Source organism: Dunckerocampus dactyliophorus, chromosome 15, assembly GCF_027744805.1.
Source record: "Dunckerocampus dactyliophorus isolate RoL2022-P2 chromosome 15, RoL_Ddac_1.1, whole genome shotgun sequence".
NCBI classification, from domain to species: domain Eukaryota; kingdom Metazoa; phylum Chordata; class Actinopteri; order Syngnathiformes; family Syngnathidae; genus Dunckerocampus; species Dunckerocampus dactyliophorus.
The window spans coordinates 8518467-8541484 of record NC_072833.1 but is presented as its reverse complement, the minus strand read 5'-3'; the positions used below and the strand labels follow the sequence as shown (position 1 = coordinate 8541484).

The following is a 23018-nucleotide window of genomic DNA, read 5'->3' as shown; positions in this document are numbered from 1 at the left end:
TTTTCTCATCAGAGAATAAAACTTTCTTCCACCTTTCAATGTCCAATGTTTGGTGCTCTCGTGCCAATTCCAAACAGGCATTTTTGTGCCGTTGAAGGAGATGAGTCCTTTGAAGACGTTTTTTTTCCCCCCTTTTGTAAAACTCTTCAACAACCTTCATTTGGGCCAAGGAGCGTCCCGTGTCTTGGACGACAGCCAACGGATCCTCCCTATCAGAGCCGGTGGCATTTTTTGGGGTCTACCACTTGACTTTGTTTCACCCTCAGGATCTTTTATGAAGTTCAAAATGACTTGTCTTTCTGAATCCAACCTCACCAGCAATGGCACGCTGCGAGAGGGCTTATGGAGCTCATCAATCCCACCGCGTTCAAAAGGAGAGCGCTTTTTTAACTTTGCCATCAAGAGATCATGACAGTGTGACTACATGACACAAAATGACATTGAATCCGCATTTGGCAAATAAAGGCTGTGGTCTTAAACTGTTTTTCCCATAATGAACAGCCTATTTCACTTTTATGCTTGTTTGCAATAAACCGCTGACTTTAAAGATCTTTTTCTCACTCCCATTTCTTCTTTTTGCATTTTGAAGCTCTGCTTAGAACCTCCTTAAGATTCAACAGTGCAAAATCTAAATTCTTGCCATTTTTCAACTGGTCTTAAAATTTTGATCAGGAGTGTATCGTCATGTGCATGCGTGTTTTCCTCATCTCTGGCCTCCAAACAGATCACACAACTATTATTTTGTTATTTTTGGTGGCCAAATCTGGTTCTTGATAGAAGGAACGTCACCTCCCTAGTGGGGAAGGAGCCTGAGCTCGTGTGAGAAGTTACAACATTCCGACTAGACATAGTCTGACTCATCACAACCCACAGTTTGGGTTCTGGAACCAAACTCCATAAGAGGGGATGGACCTTGTTCTAGCATGCCAGATGTCATCCAATGTGATCATCTGTCCAGTGAAGTTATAACGACAAACTGCAATCAGGTCGAGATGAGGACAACAAACATGCAGATGAGCTTCCCTGGGATGCTTTCTGACTGTTCTGCAAACTGATTGTTGCAGCAGCTGTCTGGTTGGCTGGTCTCAGACAATCTTGGAAGTTAAGGTGCTGGAAGTGGAGGTCCTGGGCAGTTAGACGGCTGAAACTTGGATGCAATGAGGAGTTCCAACAAGAAAATGATCCCAAAGACATCAAAACTGTAGCATAAAATTAAGCTTTGGGAATGTCCTTCCCACAGCCCTGACCTCAACTCAATATAACATTTTAGGACAAATCTTAAAAGCCAGGTATGTGGTATTTTTAACAGGTTTTTCTAAGGATAAGACAAGGCGTTTCAGCTAGAAATGACATCATTTAAAACATATTTTTACAGATTCCACATTAAAAGTACACGGTGGACACCGCAATAATGACACCAGCGCACTCAACACATTGGTATTAATGTGGTCAACCAGACACATTTAATTCTCAGTTTGAACAATGATGAACAATGAATCATAGAACCTGATCACTGTCAAGTGATTTAAGTACACCAAGAGGCCCGGAGCGCTGCTTGAACCCAGCACCTGCCCTCATTTCCAATCCTGCAGCTTGGAGATCAAATTAAATTAAACATTTAAAAGGAAAAAAAAAGAAAAGAAAAAAAATACAGCGTTACTCCTTTCAGATGCCACTCTTTTATATTCTGTGATCTAGTGCTTGGTGGAGAGAGCGAGCGAGTGAGAGAGAGAGCAACAGACTACAATAGTATTTAAGATTGCTGGTAAAATAAAATGACCTGTAGATGCAGATATATTAGGTAGATAATTGGTTGATTGAAAGAGGGAGGTTAAGGTCAATACAATCAGAAGGTCTTAGCTCACTAGCGAGGTCGCTTACACATGCACTAAAAGAAAGAGGAAAAAAAGAGAAATTAAGCAAAACTACACAATGACAGCTAGCTTGGTATTTTTTCCTTTCTTAAAACAGGCTGAATTTAAATTACAAAAGACTAATTGGCATAATTGCACATGAGCAAAAGACAGTAATACTATTAGAGATCTGTTTATCAACCCTCTTCCTCCTCCTCCTCCACCTTGACACATTCAGACACCTGGCAATGACTAGAGATGATTCTTTAACGGCAACCCAAAAAAAAGGGAAGTACAGAAAAATAGTAAAACCTAGATGTGGTTGAGAGGAAGGATAGAGACAGCCTGCAGCGGTGAAGGTGGAACACTGACATTTTGTGCTAGAACAGACAGGAAATGGCTGAATAAGTGCTCCCCCCCCACACACAAAAGTATTGTTATTATTGAGGCGTATTTAAAAAAGTGTAGCCTGTGCTATCCCGACATGGGGCAACAATGTAAAAGCCTATCTTTCAGGTTCCACCAGTTGGAGAGAAATAGTTTCGGACATAAAAAAATAATGATAATGTTGTTATTACCCCCCCTCAAAGATTGCTGCTACATTAAAACCGCACGTATTCATGTGCAACATCGGGAAAAAAGGCTTTGAAGTTCCTCTAAACGCTGTTCTGTGTTTTGTCCTCCTTTTTTCTGGTATAATATATATATATTTATATATATATATATATATACTTTTTTGTACATGTTCCGCCGCCTCGTTACTGGTGTCGATTGGCAGTGTCCAGGTCCAATAACATGGCAGAGTGATTCGGTAAAAACACTGGAGTCGCACTGAGGTTATTTTAAAGAAGTCACTCTGGAGGAGGCTTACAGTTTGCGGCCGCCGTCACTGTTTGGATCACCCCCCTGCTGTTTCAGCCGCCGCCACCCGCTAACCCCCTGTGCACTCACACTGGCCCATTGATGGCCACTTCCTGGGGTGGTGGTGTCTCCTCTCTGGGGAACACAAGGAGAATGATTAAAAAGCTGCTAGTCACTCCACTGTCCAAACAAGCTAGACATGCATGGGGACCTCCACAATGTTGCCCACCACACGTTTTTGGATTTTTGGTCAGTTATGTCATGGACAGCAATTTTATTCTGCTTGATCCAAAAATATATAGACTTCAAACACATAGTTATAATACTTAAGCCTTATGTACAGTAGGAGATTTACCTCACAGTTTGAGTAGTTACTCCACCTAGTGGAAGAGTTTTTACACTGCAGTTAAAAAAAATATTCTATTTTTCTATTTAAAAATAAAAAGCACAATATACCTTTCAAAATTGAAGACATGTTAAGATGCATTCTAAAATGTGAATGTTGTAAATGCCTTTCAGCGCAGGGTCAAAAAACATTAGCATGAACAGCTGTGGCTGTAGGCAACCCTTGATGTAGTTTTTACTAAGGCCACAAAATGGCAGCAGCTGCATTTGAAGTTTTACGAGTGGTCAGCAGCATCCAGCAGTTGTACTTATTCAGTATATGTCAACTATATCTTCTTAATAATTTGGATTTATCTATGAATTGATGTCCATATGCTTTATTTTACAGTGCTACCTCAACAGCCGCCCCGGTCAGCACATTTTTCGGTTGACATCCAAAATGTTTTGCATTTCTTCATTGAGTGCAACAAACTATAAATAAGCCGCCATGAGTCTAATGAAGGTTATAAGCGACAGTGTGACATAGTGGCTCCGTCATTGGCTGCGGGTGACATACATAAACACACACACACAGCACCACATAGATGCATACACATCCACTCCAGTTCCCACTTAACTCTCTCTAATCATGCCGGCAGTGCATCGAGGGTGCACACCTGGTGTCTCTGTGTGTTTCATCCCACATCCGTAACGTTCATTTCTAGTTCCAACAAAACATAAGCATTCAAACTTACCGTGGCACGTTTGCGGCATCCAGAGTCAAACATAGAACACGTCACCAGACACCATATAAGTCATCATTGCCGGCGCACTTCCGCGACGTCACTGCCGGCAGCAGTTGGGTTTTTTCCGTGTTCCATATTAAAACAGCAAATTACATGTTGATTGTTTCTGGAACTGTTGTGTTTTTTTTTCTTGCCCAGGTGGGAGGGTCTGGGATTTTTCAAAAGGGTTAGGATTTTTTTAGGCTTAAATGTAAAACTGCATGTTAAAGACTCATTAACAGATCTCTCTGCATAGATTTTTTTGTGCCACAAGTGCAGTAACAGTTTTAAAAAATAATAAAAGGGGGTGGATTGCCCTCCAAGCATAATCTCCTGTCCCTCCCTCTTTGCAAAACTAGGTAAAAGTGATGTTATCTGTTCAGTTGTCCAGCCATTTGTAATTATTTTTGCATTACTTTCTGCATGTAAAACTGTATTCATTGTCTATAAAACGTGTTTTGTGTTAAAATTTTGGTGGGTGTGGATTTACATGATTTTCCATGGGAAAACTTGCCTTGGTTAGTGTCCGTTTTGGTTTGAGTCAGACCTTCTGGAACGGATCAATGACACTTAACCAAGGCACAACTGTATAACAGTAACAGTAACACCCCCACTCCACAAAAAAACAAAACAAAAAACCCATCCACTTTAAGCATCTAAAGTGGTAAAAAGGACCTGATGTGAATACAAGTATTAATGACTGATGTGAAACAAAATGGGTAAGATAGATTAAGCTCTGCTTCTTCTTACTCCTTTTCAGACATGCTGTAAATATGTGATGTGCACTAAAGTAACCTTGTATGCATGTTTGAAATAAATCAAACCATTACCATTAACCAAACAGTAATGAAACACAGCCACCCTGCCCCTAATCTAGAGTCACCACTTATTTGTTGTTTTTGTTTTCTGTCACCAATTAATTAGCGAGAAAAACTACAAAAAGTGTTTCAGTGTCTGTAATTATTTCACAGTCAAGTGCTGCTATTAGCTCTGTGGTTAGCTAGTTAGCGTTGGCTGGTGAGAACTTACTTCCTGTCAGTCTGTGTGGTTATAGGCGAATCCTCAGTTGGCGGCTGCTGCTGCTGCTTCTGCAAGGCCTCAGGAGGATCTGACAGAGACAGTTTCTCCAGAGAGACAGGACTCGCCTCGCTGCAAACACACAAGTTCAAGTAGACATCTTAAGAGTTTATTCACCACATTGCCTGCTCCTTCCCAAACCATCTTAGTTGTCCATGATACCTTGGTGTTACTGGTAAATACATCAACACTGCACTTTGCTATATGGACTGGGAAAATTCCTCCAATTTACAAACTTGTACTTAAGCAGGAAGTTTCTGCAGAGTTGCAGAGAAGCGCCTAGTAATTTACGGTCCTTGTTGAGTCTATATTTATGTCAGTGTGGTAGTTCTTGTTACAATTATAGATGGTTACCCACATTCTAGCTTTTCATGCAGTGGACTGATCCACAAAAGGGGATTTCACCAGTGAAAATCAAACCTTGTGAGGTCAGCTGTCTTGCTGCCGGGGGAGCTGGCGGGTTCTATAAGGGTAGCTGCGCTGGGAGTAGCGGCGTCCTCCTCGCTGTCTGATCCTCCAGACGAGCTGCTGTCTGTGGCGGCGGGAGGAGCCTTCTTCCCGTCCCCCGACGGCCCAATGCAGGAAGAGGCTTGAGTGCCTTCGTTGTGATTTTGTTTGGCTTGTTTATCTGTATCACTGCCACTGACATCCACAGGAGAGCTGCACCTGGGCTCCGTCTCTGTGCTGGAGGGGAGGACACACTTGTGTCACAAATATATCGGCCACGTATGTTCCTCATGAGTTGTCTTTCTACACCATATAGAAATGTGTCAAACTGGTCTACCTAGAGAAAGGCTGGAATGCCGTGAAATTGGCCCAACCCGTTTCCTGTGTGTCGGTTCCACTCCCGGGAGGTATGTCCCACCCTGACGGAGTCTGGGATGCTGCGATCCCTTCAGAGTCCCTGAAATTTGCTGTCCAGCCAGGACCTGGAAACATGACAGAAAGAAATAGTACAGTTAATTATAAAAGTGTTTAAGTCGACGCTCCTCGCACTGGCTGACTCACACTGAAATATTGTTACACGCTTCTGTTCCTGGTTTTTCTACACATGAAACAAACAGAAGTAAGGGAGAGGTTTTTTTTTTTTTTTTTTTTTTTTTTTTTTTTTAATCAAAGTTAAAATACAGGAAAATTCCGGTTATCTATTTAAACAGGAGAGCAACGGAAAAGACGGGCAAACAAGTATGCCCCCTGCTCCTTTGTGTTCTGCATAGGGGTTTCACTAGATGATGACACAGGATTGGGTCTAGGAGAACAAGACAAGATTTTAACATGACTTTTAAGAAAAGTATAATTAAAAAACATAAAAAATATGACAGCATATTGTAATCAACTAATTCAATTTCTACTATGTTACACTCTGTGTGTATGCTCCCGGCCCTGCCTCCACCCACCGAGACAAAGAGACTGACAAGAGGTTTCACTCCGTTCATGCCATTCTGCTATGGAAAAAACGCACCAAGGTGCTGAAGCCAATGCACAGAGTGAATCCTTTACCTGCCTGTTTGGAGACAGGAGACGAGGAAAACAGACACACATACACATGGCAATATATTGAGGCCGGCAAAATTATCAAGTTAATTTTCATTTATTGTGTGATTAATTATTACTGTCCTAGGCCGTGTGCTCACGAGTTTTTTTTCTCAATGAAAAATCTTGTCACGTTTTAATTCTTGTGACACCCCTAGTTCTGCGGGTATCTACTCCCTCACCTGTGTCTGATGTGTTCTGCTCAAAGTCGTCGTCCTCGTCAGATTCTGAGCCGCAGTCTTGCTCTTGACCGCCATTTTCCAGGCTGCTCCGGGAGCTTCCCTCTGAGGGTTGGGACACCCCAAACCTAAGGAGAAGAGAGATGGCAAGATTAAGACGACTCGTGGAAAGGTGAGAAAGCTAAATAGACAAGGAAGCTTTTTCACCTTGTTCTGGATTTAGCTTGTGTTGCATAGTTGATTTCCTTCTCCTCCCAAATGTCCTCTTCCTCATCAGCATCATCGAACTGATGTATCCTCTCTTTACAACAAGCCTCAAAAGCAGCTGCGTTGGCCTGTGAACACATGAATAAACTAACCTTACATGTTGTGACACAATAATACAGATCTGTGGAGCCATACACATGCTGACCACAGTTGTCATGGCAACATGAAAAAGAAAATGAGGAGGCTGTGTCATAAACAAAAGACAAACACTTACACTGTTATCATCAGAATCTAAATTTAAGTTTATTTCGGCAATTCTGTCGAATGTGGCGCTGAGAAAAGAAAAAGAGAATGTTACCATGCGAAAACAGAAATTGTGTGGTGAAGGAATATTGCAACATAACCATCTCCCACTCACTTGATGTTTTCATCATGTTCGCTGAACTCCTCGTCGTTGAACCCAAACTGATCCACAAAGTTGGCGGTCATCTGCTGAATCTGATAGTCAGAGAAAGCCTGGGAAGGTCAGAGGGACACCTTTTAGGGTAACGCTACTGTTATTATTGTTTAATTGTATTATTATTCATTTGTTTTTAGAGAGTCTACCCTACCTGTTGAAGTGACAGGTCATTAGGAAAGGGGCTCTCCATGTCATCGTCCTCACTGGACGAGTGCATGTTGTGTGTGCTCACCTGCAGGACACCAAGTACACACACAACAGTCTTAAATCAACTGGTTTAACACAGGTTCTGAAGCTGTCTGCTGTCTGCAAGGGTCTTAATTTTGCCTTTTAATGTGTATTGCTCGGAAAGCAACTTGTCTAGGTTGGTTACAAGGGGACAAAAAGTTTAAAATACTGTAACCTTTTCATGGAATTTTCCTAATGATTTCCACAGGAATATATGATAATTAACAGGAGTCTCCTATAGTTAATATAGTCAGAAAGGTTTGGACGTATTAATGTATTAATGCTGGCTGAGAAGTTTGCACCTTACTGGTATTACAACATTGGTTCTGCTGCTGCTGTGTTGCGTAATACTTGTTAATAAACGACTGTGTGGTCAAAGAGAGCTACATTTTCCTTTCTGCTTTCTCACGCACTGAAAATATTTATCAATTATTAAGCTAAAGAATTAAGTTGTTACATATACTGACATTTCAAATTTCGGAAATGAAAATTATCACCTACTTCCAATAAACGTACCGTCCTGTTTGCGGTTAACTACAACATTTATAGTCTCTGGAATTTGGCATTAATAAGCAGACATGCATAGAAATGTATAATTATTTACCTAATTTGCTGTTATTTGCTAACCTGCAATTGTCCATTTATGCTTGTAAGTGCCCATGAAGTCACAATTTTGCACCTCACCAACCAGCAGCAAAGTTTCAGCAGGTTGCAGGATGCTGCTGCACATGCACTGAATAGAAGCAAGATGCCCCATTTCTCATGCATTTAAAAATGTTTAGTCTCACCCGCAAATCTGTTCATGGTCAGGCACCATTGTATTTTAAAGAGCTTATAGTCTTTTATTAGCCTGCCAGCTTATACCCTAGTTTAGGCCGGCACAGGTTTGAATCCCTTAGTTATACCGCTATAGGCGGCCTTCTCATAATATAGCAGGCTCCTGCTCCTTCAACTCACATTAATTTATCTTTTCTCTGCGCTCTAATAGATGTTTCTGCTTTAGGTGAGCGCAGTACACAGTACTATGATGATGACCAACAAAATACCATAAATGACCTCTCACCAGTTCTACGGTGTTCCTCCTGTTAGTTTCTCTGAGCGTCTCATCCACAAAACTTTCCCAGCGACCTCTGCAGTCTTCTGGCAGCTCTGCGTCACAAGAAACCACAAGTTAATAATCACCGAGCACCAGAGATACTCTTGTTTTGAAACCATTCAAGTAAAAAGGTACCCCTGTCTACATCATTCTATGTTCACCTTTGATGAGGTCAGCGATCTGGGCCTGTACTGGTCCTTTCTCCAGGTTCTGGACCACCATGTTGGAAATTCGGGTCAGATGACCCATGTTGCCTCTTCTGGTGCCACCCTCAGACCTGGAAGTCACAGCCACATGATTTCCATACCACGCAAACAATGATTCTAGGTCCAGCAGGTATGTCACACTAATGTGACATTTGCCAAAACATGCTTACTGTATTTTATCATTCTCCTCCCAGGCATCTAGGATCTTTTGTACCAATCGACACTTCTGAAAAAGCTGCACATTGGGCAAAGAAAAAGAACACGGTATTAAAATGCATGAAATCCATGCCACAACAAAGTGGTGCCATATCGCTGCAGGACAAGGAGCTGCTCAAGCCACCTACATGTGCCACTAGGGCGTTATGGATGGAGGTCTGTGGGTCACTGTTCCCGGCTGTCTCTGCTGCCTCGTTGTGAGCATCGGTGGGTGATACTGCTAGCTTCCCGTTGTGGTTCTGGAGACTCGGGTTGAGCCGCTCCTCAGAGGAAGGGTGGTTCAGAATGGCTGCCACGCACAGCTCCACTTGGAAGTGCAAAAAGTTATTCCACGAGTATTTGAAGAACAGATCCTGCGCAGTGGAAGAAAGACAGACGGATTAGATACGGTCCAGCCTCAAAAGGTGAAAAGCAGGCTCAAGTGAGGTTGAGCCGACCAGTAGTAGGTCCATGGTGCCAAGGTTGCAGAGCTCCTGGCAGATACTGGGAGAAGTGGTCTGGAGGAGAGCTGCCACCAGACGAGCCACGTGAAGGCGAGCGTTCCCCAGTGGCTGATCTAGAACGCCAACGGTGGTCAGTATTGCACCTTTCTGTAGGTGGGACAAGAAATAAAACTACATGACTAATGTCACACTAATAAACACATCAGACCTATCCTGGATCTTACTTGTTGACAAGTCTAAACACTGAAAAAGTTGTTAAAATGATGTACAAGTGTACTTTATGAGCACTACTAGTTAAAAAAAACCTGACATTTATGTTTGTAATTTTTGCACCATCGCCTCAGAGTAAGGGTTCTAATTTACTTGCAATCATACACACTGAAATAAGATATTTCTTTTTTGTCAACCTAACAGCATAGCAGTTTACCTTTGGGGGATCCAGAAGAAGCTGCTGGAAATCCTTTAAATGGGGCTCAATGGCATTTAAAATACTGCTGTTGACAGTGTAAGACCTTTCATAACCCTGAGAATACAGATCCATCAGCCCTTCCAACCTGCGGACAAGGGAAGACAAACATTCATTATGAGCCTTTCACTTCCTTGCACCATTTGCAGTATTTACTAAGACCCCGCACTCACCCGGACCTCCTGGTCTCTAGTAAGGTAAGTAGCACTTGAGTTCCGTTAACGATGGAAGCCTCATTCCTCTCCCCCTCAAACATGTTCTTGAGGAGTCCTGCTACAGTTTCTTGTCTGAAAGAAACCATGATTGTTGTAGTTACAAATGTTATGAACAACAGTGATGTGTAGAGCGATACTGAAATATCGATACCAGATGTTTAGGTTCTAAAATCGATACTCAAGATATATTGATACTTCAGTAATTCCAGGCAATGTATTTCATTATCAGGAATACAATTATTGAGTTTGAACTGTTTGTGAATCAGTTTTCATTCTAATAGTAGTTCATCAATCATTTTAATGGATTAATCATTTTCTTTTCTTATTGTTTAAAACACAATGTTCACATATTTTATATGATTTTCTCATAAATTATGCCACTCCATCACTGTACTCAAATATCTGATGTACATTACTGTATTTTTTATGCTATGGTTTGAAATACACTACATTTAAAAATGTTCCAGACACATTTGGTGTAGTTGTACAAATTATCTCTATTGGACTGGTATCACCAATATCAGCCTGAATTTTACTCTGTATCGTATCTGTAAGAAGTGGTATTGCACATCACTAACGGACAATCAAAATATTCATTTGTGCTCTGTTATACAGACTTACGATTCTAACACAGCCAATAGTGGATCGGCCTCCATGTTCTCCTGCATCTGATTGGCCTGGTCTCGGCTAAGGCGGATGATGTCACAAAGTGTTTGGGATGCATTTGATTGTCTCTGGGGGGGAAAAAACAAAACAAAATCAGACAATACATATGAAAAATAGCAGCATCAAAATATCTTTAAGACACTTACCTCCTCATCTTTACCAGTATGGATAAGCTCTATGAGTCTTTGAACCAGTTTCTCCTCATTCAGCCACTTGGGGGGAAAAATTGGTTATTTCAGGGTATCAACACCCTCAGGAAAAATGAAATTGTGGCGCTTACATTGAGGACCTCCTGCCTCAAGGGGGCAGGCTCCACACAACTGATGAGGCGAAGCAACAAGTCCATCATAGCCGACGCATCTATGTGTTTCAGCACCAGACCAATGAAGCCTTCCTTTTTCTTGAGAAAGGTGATCACCTGAGGGCATAAAATTGAGAAACTTCAAAAAGGTGAGCATGTGGACAAACCAAAACTTTAAAAACGCCTCCCATTAAAGCCTGGTTTATGCTCCTGTGTCGAGGTGTCCGCATACGCTACGCCAGCTCACTCCTTCCCCTCCAAACGATCTTGCGTAGCATGACGTACACCTCCAACATGATCTAACCTCACGTTGTGGCGACGTGGATCATAAAGCCTGTCATTGGTTGGCTTGTAGTACATTCGTTTCTGTGTACACGACTCATTAATAGAATTTACAGCCCACCTTTGTGAACGCCTTCTTCTCTGATTTTGGATCAACATTTCAGTTTTGTCTCAGACACAACTGAAATCATTGTCTTTGGCCCAGCAGAAACAAAGAGTAAGTTTTATCAGTCACCTTGAAACACTCTCTCTAAAATGAGGTTAGAAATCTAGGGGTAAAAATGGACTGAAACAGCCACATTAAATCAATAGCATCAAGCAGCTATTTACAACCTAAAAACACTGCCAAAATCAAGGGAATCTTGTCTAAATGATATTTAGAGAGACTAATCCATGCCTTTGTCTCCAGCAGGCTAGACTACCAGCCTCCTCACTGCTGAAAACCATCTACAGCACATGCAGAATGTAGCTGATCGAGTCCTGACTAGAACCAGGAAACACAACAATAATAATCCAGTGCTCAGGTCTCTGCATTGGCTTCCTACTCCTCAGAGAATAGACTATAACAGCTCTGCTTGTGTACAAGTCTTGGGATGGTCTAGCAGCAAAGTACATCTCTGACATGTTAGCTCGGGCTCTGCGCAACTCAGGGAGTGGCCTCCTCCGGGTACCCAAAGTGTGTTTCAGTTTTATGCTGCTAAAATCTGGAACAACCTCAACTTTGACCATGTTTAAATCCAGGCTGAAAACAGTTCTATCTAGCTGGAACTATGACAGCTTGAAGTATTTTATCCGCACTCTTGTCACTTTCCATTTCAGTGATTTATTAATTTTATGTTTTATGAAAGATTTTGTTATATGGAAGTATTGTGTACAAACTGTGCTCTATAAATAAACCTGCCTTGCCGAGCCTTTGCAATATGATGCACTGATTAGTTCCAGCTACAGTAACACTTTCCATTTCTTTTTAATTGTTATTGTTCACTCTCCTTGAAGGAAGCTAACAAGCTAAATGGTCAACAAGTGCCATGGCTGCTCACAGAGTTGACTCTCCAAAAAACACCGCCCTTAGCGTTTCATCAGAGAATTGCACATCACGCGCTCAACCTTGACGAAGAGTTAAAAATCAAGACGGCGTTGGAGGGGAAGGTGTAGTGACTACATTGAAGCATAATCCAGTATGATGCAGTGCAGTTCTACACTTATGTACCTCTTCAGTTTTCCTGGCAATGAGATTGCCAATGGTTTTGCTGAAGAAGCTGGCAAGTAGAGGGTTGAGGGGTGGGTCTTGTTCCAGGAAGTGGTACAGCACCTCGAGGAGAGACTCTTCTCCACCCAGCTTATCGTTGATAATGGACACGTCTGAGGTCAAGAGCTCACACGCAATGTTGGGAAGCCTTAAAGAAGACAGAGGACAATGAGAGGCAGTCTTAGTAATCTTTTGTATTTTCTGACTGTATGAACCTTAATACAGTACATGATGATGAAAAAATAGCCTAACTTATTGAGCACCAACAACCAACACGCAAAGGACAGGAGTTTCAGGGGACACTCACACTGTGTGATTTCAACTGTGCTGGACTTGGGTATAATTCCCTGTCCTCCACCCGTTGACCTGCACTCACACTGCCGTTATTACTAACTAATGGGAGGAATGACTGCAGTTATAAGAGTCTTCAACACTGCATGCGCCAGCATACCATAGACTTTGTGTATTATTTTTATTCTATTTATTTGCAAGGTGGTGGTTGTCATTAATAACTTGCAGAAGGAGCAATTAAATTTATTATACAACACATCCAGGCTGGGTCCTCATGCATAAGCAACTATGCCGGGCCCAGCACCACCTCTTCCTAGTCTTGAGTACCGTATGCCCTTAAGGGATTTTGCCCACTTCTCAACCTTCCTGCTTGTGTCTTGAAGAAAAAGAATGAACAGGGTTAACTACACTACCACAACATAAAGACTAAGAAACAAACTCAATAAGCATTGCTCACACAGAAGGCAGTTAAACTACTTAAGGTTGTACAGCCACAGCAGCCCTCTACAGTATATTGTTTTCTCTCACTACTCATTGTAATTCCCATCAGAGTGTTTGTTACTTACTTAAAGCGGCTCCTCTCTTCCAGGTCTGCGGATGGCTCTGTGGTGATGAGGCTGACCAGCTCCTGCATGCAGTGGTCCTGGGAGAGGAAGAGGAGCAAACGACGGTTCTGGGCCTTGCACTCCTGCAGGACGTCATCCTCCTCCATCAGCTCCCTCAGTGTCACGTCCTCTCGGTCCAGCAGTTGGTCAATGTGGGAGGTGGTGTGTAGGTCAAACTTCCAAAACATGATGGCTGCTGGGATGGAAGAAAAGGCCCTGGGGAAATTTGGACGCAGACAGCAATATGCTACATAACTGACATCAGAATAACAAATGACAGCTTATCGTACATTCCCATAGTTCCAAGAAATCTATGTCAAAACATAGTGAGGCTGTACATACTGTTTTACAGTACTTTGACACCATCTTGCTTTTTTACCTTTATCACCCATGTGTAAAACCCATTTGTAACTTTTGACGTGGAGCCATACAAGAGGAGCTCCGAGGTGCATTTGTGTGCTCACACATACCAGTGAATGAAATGTGGATATCTTTAATCAGACCTCCCCCACGGGCAGGCAGGCATTTGTGTTCGTGCAGACGACAGAAAGCGTGGCGAGGCCTGGCATTTATCAGCATGGGTCTCCTTTTAAAACACAGGCCTCTTTAGGAGATGAGACGCTGGGAGGCTCACCATAACCTGTAAAGCAGGAGGGGAAAAAAATAACAACATTGTACATATATTAAACTGTGTGCGACAAGACAAAACAAACGTTTGTGCGCCATTTACTGTAGTCATACTTGGATTAGTACTACTACCGGTACCCTCCGGGGGGTTAAGAGGCCCTTGACTCCCTTTGGGGATTTGTACAGTGACATTAATGAAACATATTCTTGTACTATACTATAATAGCATATTAAACTTTTAAAAAACCCAAACATTTAGTGCACATCAAAGGCCTATGCGTTTTAGTTAATCTTTTGTTTATCTTGCATTGGAAACTTTCTTGGACTGTACAATGATAAATAAAATAATATCATAAACTGACTGACATTCTTAAACAAATGCACAATAAAAAATAATTCAAAAATAATGAAACAATGTTAATAATAAAACAGCAAAACTGAACAGGGGAGTTGTTAAGGAGGACTGAAAGACATTTTAAATCAGGCACTTTACTATGGGCGAAAAGCATACACGCTGTACTCATCACTCTGACAGGACAACTGCTGAACAGGATTTAATCAACATCTCTCCTCCCCTCAAGTTGTCTAGCATCGAATGCTGGTGCACAACAAAGACAACTATAATTATAAAAGCTTTTGGACTTGTTGCAAAGTTTGGTTCCCTCAAGTGGTTACTATGGAGGCAAACAGAGGAAACCTAACTCAAGAGTGGAACCGAACTACAACAGCATTAGCTCTGCAAACGCCGTGCAACCAACTGTTGATTGCAGAAGGTAAAACTGATGGAGGAAATCAAACTGTTTCCTCCTTTTTTTTTCCTGGGGAGGTCCTGTCGCTGCAGCAGCAGTGGCGGTGTCCATCTGGCATACATTTACAGAGTACACAAGTGCAATAATAACCTTCCGAGTGCTCCCTGTGGACACCCAACTGGAAGGCAAATGCTTGACTTTCACATCCAAAATAGACCACAGTAGAAGCAACTTCAACAAAAAGTATCCACCGTGTGCATATCATTGTTGAACAAAATAATTATTGCAAATTATTATGAAAAAGGTACATATTATTGCAAACAAACTGCAATTGGACAGCATGGAACGTGGAGGCAAATCTGCTGACCCCTTCATAATGTAAATAGACACAATTCAATATTTATTTTGTTGTCCAAGAGATACAAATAAATGCCTGAGCAAGTATTCAGTTTTTAAACAAAGCACAAAATTGATATCAAAATGAACCCAAAATGTATTTTATATTATTGTGACACTGCCTATATTGTTGTAATTGTATATTGTTAAATTATTCACAAATACGGAAAAAGTATTGGTAATGTCGGCCGTCTATTTACCTGGCATCACAGATCGATACCAAAATTTGCAGTATCGCCCCGACTTGTTACTGCAGCTATCCATTGGGGTGAACTACATTGAAATTACACTCAATGTTTGGAAATGGCTTGACCAATGCATTAGAAAACCACAAAGAGAGAGAAATCTGCAACACTAGTTTATATACTCTTAAGGTCGTCTTAGAATGAGATCGATAATAGAGTTGTTTTGAAAGATATAGATATAGCTGCTTTAAACTCAAATGACAACCGAATGCGTAGGATTTCTGTTTACTTTTACAATACCCGAATAATAACAGCGACAAATATAACACAGTGCCTAGAATTAAGCGTGATTGTTGTAGTGTATACGTAGATTCTCATATTTATACACAATGTAACATTATCGTTAACGGCACATGGCTCAGTAGCTGCTGCTGATGGCCTCAACCGACATCGAATGGCCGCTCTCGTCGATGAGAGCTTACTTTTAGAAGCATATTGGAGGTAAAATTCAGCAAAAATAAAAAAATAAAACAACAAGATCGCGTCCATATAAATGGCACTGGAGTTACAACTGCCCACTTCGAATGGCGACGAGGTTAGGTTAACTGTACTCATACCGCTAAATTTGGCTAACTTAGTCCATTAGCTGGTATGCTAACGTGTGTGCTTTTAAAGCAACTTATTCGATGCAAGAGTGGGCTAGCCAATGCTAGCTGTAGTTCCTCCTTTCGTTCAAGTAGCACGGAAGCTAATTAGCCGCAGCGGTTAACGTTGCTGAGCATTTAGCCGACTTATAACCGCTTCACAACTTTGACTTCAACTTTCTAGCGGCGGAGTTGCCGCGAACGAACACAAAGCAAACATATTATACATACAACAGAACTTACCTTTGATTTAAAATCCTGTTAGTTTCTGTTCGTCTCCGTTATAATGTTGTAGTTTTACTGTCCAGCAGCCAATCCCTTAGTCACTAGCTGTCGAGCTAACAATTAGCTAGCCGCGTTAGCTTGCATACGTTAGCCTGTAAGCGAATAGTGATTTGTTTTGAAGAGGGGGTCAGCCTGCGACAGCGAGCGGCTGCTTGCTAGCTTGCTCAAGTTAGCCGAGTCAAATGTGCCCTTTTAAAATCGCTCCAAAGACACTTTTCGAACGCGATTGACTCCCCGGTACCGACAGGAACACTTGTTATTTCAAATAGAGCGTGTTCGATCCGTACACGAACGCGGGTCTAAGTTTAGCATGCAAAGCAGGAAAAACTCAGTCATATTTTTTCGAATCAAAATGGCGACATGGGTGCGGGGACGCGCACTCGTCCTGCGCGGGAACGTGCATTGGACGGCGAACTGAGCATTTTCGAGTTTTACGTTGATTAAGTTAAGACTACAGGTTAGGTGCATTGACATCTAAAGTTTTCACCGTGTCAGTAAATATTAAAACGACTGCTATGTGTAGTTTCTTTTGAGGTGAAATAATTAGTAAACAAAAACTGTGCTTCTTTTTGACTCATCGCCAAATGCGTTTACATTTACATTACCGTAAGGGCAGCTAAAGTTGCAAGAGGCATTCCTGCTCAACTCGAATAGTGTACTTTGCGAAGAATTATCAGCACTAAAACAGAAAAGAGTGACGTTGAGTGTCCTCCCCTCCCTTCCTTCTTGTACCCTTCCTTCCTACCCCTATTATCCCACAATGCATTGCGCTGGCTCGCTTGGATCATGGACCAAAGCGGTAAGTGATATTAGTGTTTCTTCTTCACCCCTTCCTAACATGATAATGTTATTTTAGTGATATTTGGACTAATTGTTTATCGCAGTGGAGTATAATTAACCCCAAAGTGAGTGGTTGTGCTGAATCATGTCGATATCTTCCAAAGTTAGCAGTGTTACATTTAGCGTGGGCCAGGCTAGCTTAACTGGCGAAGTGATGCTAGTGTTCGGTGAAAGTTAAAACAATAATTAAACTATTATTGCATTTACCACCGCATGACATATTGCATCGACAGCAGCAGCACTTTAAATCTGGAAATTAGCCACTATAAAATGCGTAATTTGGTAGCTATGTTTGTGCTGGGGGCGCGAATGGTATGGTTTGCTAACAATCTAGCACTGTCCTATTAGCTTACAGCAGGGTTGTCCAAAGTGTGGAACCGGGGGAAATTTCTGGCCCGCAGCTCGGTTTTTAAATTGTTCTAAGCGACGAATCGCTTCATTAGGGTCCCAATTTGGTTGGTTTATGTGCTTTTAACAATAACATTTTACAATACACACATGGTCAATGTTTTAAGACAAGTTGAAAAATTGCAATAATTAACAATTTTGCACTGTTGGATCTTAAAGAGGTTGTAAGTAGAGCTTTAAAATGCAAAAGAAGAAATGGGAGTGAGACGAAATATATATATTTTGAATAAGCTATGTATTGCAAATGACCATTTAAGTGAAATAAGCTGTTAATCAGCTGGTCAAAAATGTAAGACCGCATCCTCGCAAAGATGTGGATTCTTCTTTTTTGTTTTTTTTTTGTTGTTGTTGTCAGGTACTCGCACTGTTATGATGTCTTGATGGCAAAGGCTAAAAAAGCTTTCTCTCTTGGAACGTGGCCGGATTGTTCAGCTGCATAAGCAAGGCCTCTCGCAATGCACCATTGCTGCTGAGGTTGGACGCAGTAAGACAGTAATTTTAATCTTCCTAAAAAGATCCTGAGGGTTATGGAACAAAAAAGTCAAGTGGTAGACCCAAAAAAATGTCGCCGTCCCTGAGCCGGAGAATTCGATGTCAAGACACGGGACGATCCTCGGCCCAAATGAAGGTTATTACTGGCGCCAAGTGCAGTCCAAAAATCAGACAGCATCTGCGAGGAAAGCGTTTTAAGAACAAAAAATGTCCTCAAAGGCCTTGTCTCCTTCAATGCCACAAAATTGCCCGATTGGAATTTGCACGAGAGCACCAAACATCGGACATTGAAAGGTGGAAGGTTTTTTTTTTCTCTGAGAAAAAAATTAACATTGAGAGTCCTGGTGACTTCCAACATTTCTGGCATGACAAGGAGATCCCACATGAGATGTTTTCCACACGGCACAGTGGAGGGGGCGCCATCATGATCTGGGGTGCTTTTTCCTTTAATGGAGTTTCAGCTTGTGCAGGGGCGTCAAACAGCAGCTGGCTATGTAGAGATATTGCAGGGGGCATCCCTCATGAATGAAGGCCCTCATCTGTGTGGTCATGACTGGGGTTTTTCAACAGGACAATGCTGCAGTTCACAATGCCTGCATGACAAAGGACCTTTTAGGAATAACATCACCTCTTTGGACCATCCTCCATGTTCCCCTCATCTAAATCCAATTAAGAACATTTTGGGGGATGGATGGCAAGGGAAGTTTACAAAAAAATCAGTTCCAGACAATGGATGCCCTCCGTGAAGCCTTCTTCACCATCTGGAGCAACATTCCCACGTGCTTCCTGGAAACACTGGTGTCAAGCATGCACAAAGCGATTTTTGAGATGATTAACAAGAATGGTGCATCTACTCGTGGTCTTAAACGTTTGATCAGCTGATGAACAGCCTGTTTTGGTTGGTTGCAACAACATGCTTTTATTGCAGGTTTAAATTATGTCACAACGGGCACAATAATAACATAATAATCATTATAATAACACACCACAAGCTAAAACGCAACTCTGAACCCCGACGTCACCACCTGCTCTCCACGCAGTTGTCTGGCCGCCACTAAGGTCTCCTCTGAAACACATTTACAAGTTTTATTTATGTCTTAAATGTCTTTTTTGTTTGTGTGATTATGTTTACTATAAAGGTGACTATGGGGTGCTATTTCACGTCTCGAGAGCTCTAACAATGTATTAAAAAAACATATTTAGAAGATTGTAAACTGTTTTTTTTTTATGCCATAAGAAAATATTCCATTTATAAAGAAGGAATCCTACTTTGCCAAAGTTCTTTATGGTCAGGTCTGCAACCAATTAACCGCAATAAACGAGGCATTACTGTATGTAGAAAAAAAGTATGGGTTTTTACTTTAACGTTTTGTTTTACTTTAGTTAATGAATGATTGTCATTGCTAACATTAGTGTCTCTTCTACTATTTATGGTGTAATAATTACGAGAAAGCCAGTGCTAACATAAGATGTTTGAGGTTTTCTGATATTTACCCACCGCCTCACCACCACCACCTTCTACAGACAATGATCTTCAAGGAAGCGACGGCTCTGGGAGTCTGGGTGGTCCGGATGTACGCAGACGCATCCCCATCAAACTCATATCCAAACAGCCCTTAAGGATCAAACCCCCGCCCCGTGTCCAGAGACCTGGCAACAGGCCCCTGAAAAGTGACGCCGTGGAAGATGGTGCGTTTGTACCGCACACACTTGGATCAGTCCTGAGCATCCACTTTGTCTTGGCTAATTTTCGTCTTCGTCTGTCACAGACAACTTTGGCTTCAAGCAGGAGGACAGGTTTGATTGTGGGAGTAAAGCTGGAGATGTGTTTGCTGGCCAGAGGAGATACCCGCAGCCACTCTTTTGGGATTATAAGGTATGTTTGATGTGAACATTGAGTGCTGTTCCATTCAAAAATGTCTTCACAGTGCTGTATAACTGCACTGCGTCAAAATATAAGAAAAGCTTCCTATGAGCTGCAACTATAATGTACGTATATCTCATGTGATTATGATTATCCCACCCATTATTCTCACCTGTTCTTCTCTTGGCAACAGTTGAATTTAATCGGCGAAAGAGATGAAGTGCCAATTCACTTCTGTGACAAATGTGGGCTTCCTATCCAGCTATACGGACGGATGGTACGTATCTCTATGATTTGTCTTAAACGTACCATATTGTACTGTTTTTTTTCCCCCAAAACTCGGTGTCATAATGGCACCGGCATCCCGAGACAAAACAACAAGATAAAGTGTTGTAGTATAAAAAGGCCGCGTTTTCATAGAAACGACCTAAGTGGTCAACGTCAAGTAAGCGGATGCTTACTTTCGGCTCCAGCATACCCCCGTGACCCTCGTGAGGATAAGCGGCATAGAAAATAGATGGATGGACTTTTTAGTAATGATGTGAACATGGTGGACGAGGACTTGATGAGTTGGTCGACAGATGGGTTGGGTTGAATAACATCATTTAAAAAAAGGCTTTTTCCCTGTCAATGTCACCAGATTCCCTGCAAACATGTCTTCTGCTACGAGTGTGCTTTGCTGCATGAGAAGAAAGGAGACAAGATGTGTCCTGGGTGAGACACTGGAGACAGGAAGAACATGTCCACACTCGGGTATATTTTACTTTTGTAAAAATGTTTTTGTTTTCAGTCTCACCCTCTATAGCTGCACCGACGCAGTACAGCGTATCGAGCAGTGCCAGCGTGGCTCCCTCTACATGTGCAGCATCGTGTCGGGATGCAAGCGCACCTACCTGTCCCAGCGTGACCTGCAGGCCCACGTCAATCATCGCCACCTGCGGGCCACCAAGTCCTCTGGCCGCCAGGACCCCATGCACATGCCCCCTGGATCCGATGTCCCCGATAGGTTCCGCGTTCCTCCACCCCATATGACCAAAAACCACATTCATCTCCCCAACCCGCTTCAGCACGGTGGCCACGACCCCTATGGTCAGCCGCCGCCCCCACACGACGGACCCCCACCAGCTCATGGCCCCGAGACTTACCGCATTGCCACAGTGACGACGCGCAAACACAGCAATCTCATCACTGTGCCGATCCAGGATGATTCCAGGGATCCGCTTTCGGGCCCGGGTCAGCCCCCCCATCACCGGCCTGGGGACTATCCCGGACAGCCGCCTGTCGTGTCCCACGCTCACCACATGATGGCGCCACCCCAGCAGCACTTTGGCCCCCCGCCTCCGCCACCGCCACCCATCAGCCATCCCATGCAGCACCCTCCCCAGGTGTACAACCAGGCCCCGCCTCCACCTATGTCCACAGCCCCGCCTCCAATCACCCCACCACCAGGGCACATCTTGGGCCAAATGCCTCCTTACATGAACCACCCACCTCCTGGACCTCCACCACAACACAGCGGACCCCCAGTAAACGCCCCCCCACCTCATCACTACAATCCCAACTCCATGCAGCAGTTCCCCGAAGACCAGGGCACGCTGAGCCCACCCTTCAACCAACCAGGCGGTCTCAGTCCTGGAATGTGGCCCGCTCCGAGAGGGCCGCCGCCTCCTCGGATGCAGGGCCCCCCTCCCGGGCCCGCCCCACACCACCCAGATCAAGGCCGCTACCGACCTTATTATCAGTAAAGTAATTGCCCATTGTGTTCCACACCACTTGTATGAAGAAATGTGATGCTAAACCTCAGGGTTACAGGATGTAGACTTTTATTCTGGTAAAACTGCCACGTGAGTGTGCGCCGCATTTTAGTTACTTGGAAAAGAGGAGGAACATCCCCTCTTTTAAAAAATCCAATGCTTACAGTACATTTTCTGTATGTCAGCTGATCTTGGTACTTTGAAAGGTGTTTGAATAAATGTTTAACATTAATGTTCCATCTCAGCTTGAGCTTTGATAGAAAGGCCAATGACGTAGGCTTGTTTTTTTTTTTTTTTTGGAAAACAATGAGCATTCCAGGAAAACATTTGAGCGAAATTACTGTGGGGATATTTCGTCAATTTGAGATACAAGTTTGTGTTGCAGCGGTTATTTTAATGTTGGCTTTTAAGTGAATGTCAGGAATAAACACGTGGTTAGCACTGAAAAAGCTCACCTGTTGTGATCGCCTTCACATTCTACATATTTAACCCTCAAACTAAATTTGTACATCCTGGTTTTATTTATTCATTTTTTTTTTACATTTTAAATATAATGGTCGCTTTCAAGGGGTTTGTATGAAACTTGACCAGGATTTTTTCTTTCTTTATGATTATCACAAACATTCTACTTTGAACTTCACTTTTGGAACATCATGCATATTTTGTTTTTCTCATTTGAAAAATAAAATGTAGGGTTTTTTATGATAAATGGAGGTTACAAATATTTAAGAAACAAACATGGTTGGGTATGTAGTTGAATTGGGGCAAAAAATATGTATACATAGTGTTTATACATACTGTACGGTAGTGTATATGCACACACATTTAAATGTATACATACACATGAATGCTATCCATGCATATTGTGTATATATACAAATATGCATGTACTGTGCATGTGTGTGTGTATATATATATGTATAGTGCATATATGCACATGCTGTATATGCGCTATATACCAGTGGCGGGTGGTGCATTTGGTACCTAGGCCCACCTTCAGTGGGCACTCGACCGACCGGAATTTTTTCTGGCAGACACTGATTAAAATTAATTTTAAAAAATGCCATGGTAGGGTTGAGCCACAATCGCAAGTGTCAAGAACCAGCAAAATTATCATTGGACCATGCTGGCATACTCTGCACAAAGAAACTCCCAGCACAATAAGTGACTGCCAGATTGCTGCAATACCAACACGGTATCACTAATAATGTAAGTGCCCTTATCTTCGAAT

At 42.4% G+C, this 23018-nt stretch overlaps 2 protein-coding genes across 3 annotated transcripts; one reads left to right on the top strand and one right to left on the bottom strand.

Moving 5' to 3' along the window:
• Nucleotides 1-1077: 1077 nt before the first annotated feature.
• ppp6r2a (protein phosphatase 6, regulatory subunit 2a) lies at nucleotides 1078-17145 on the bottom strand. Of its 2 annotated transcripts, none has more exons than XM_054800121.1 (23): nucleotides 16388-17145; nucleotides 14014-14183; nucleotides 13505-13759; nucleotides 12609-12795; nucleotides 11096-11233; nucleotides 10962-11027; nucleotides 10771-10883; nucleotides 10108-10221; nucleotides 9896-10022; nucleotides 9463-9615; nucleotides 9154-9378; nucleotides 8980-9044; nucleotides 8765-8880; nucleotides 8571-8656; nucleotides 7431-7511; nucleotides 7238-7317; nucleotides 7094-7151; nucleotides 6820-6947; nucleotides 6616-6740; nucleotides 5685-5829; nucleotides 5321-5584; nucleotides 4853-4972; nucleotides 1078-2849 (listed from the first exon to the last, which is right to left on the bottom strand). In XM_054800121.1, exons 3-23 carry the CDS (start codon nucleotides 13729-13731, stop codon nucleotides 2801-2803), a joined length of 2667 nt encoding a protein of 888 aa, XP_054656096.1. In that variant the 5' UTR covers nucleotides 13732-13759; nucleotides 14014-14183; nucleotides 16388-17145; the 3' UTR covers nucleotides 1078-2800. The 2 variants fall into 2 exon arrangements, with proteins under 2 accessions (XP_054656096.1, XP_054656095.1); XM_054800120.1 differs by having other exon boundaries at nucleotides 1080-2849; nucleotides 7238-7335; nucleotides 16388-17144.
• LOC129194757 (E3 ubiquitin-protein ligase Hakai-like) lies at nucleotides 16097-22019 on the top strand. The gene is made up of 6 exons (XM_054800122.1): nucleotides 16097-17228; nucleotides 19694-19858; nucleotides 19939-20045; nucleotides 20227-20310; nucleotides 20674-20747; nucleotides 20824-22019. Exons 1-6 carry the CDS (start codon nucleotides 17216-17218, stop codon nucleotides 21776-21778), a joined length of 1398 nt encoding a protein of 465 aa, XP_054656097.1. The 5' UTR covers nucleotides 16097-17215; the 3' UTR covers nucleotides 21779-22019.
• Nucleotides 22020-23018: the final 999 nt, after the last annotated feature.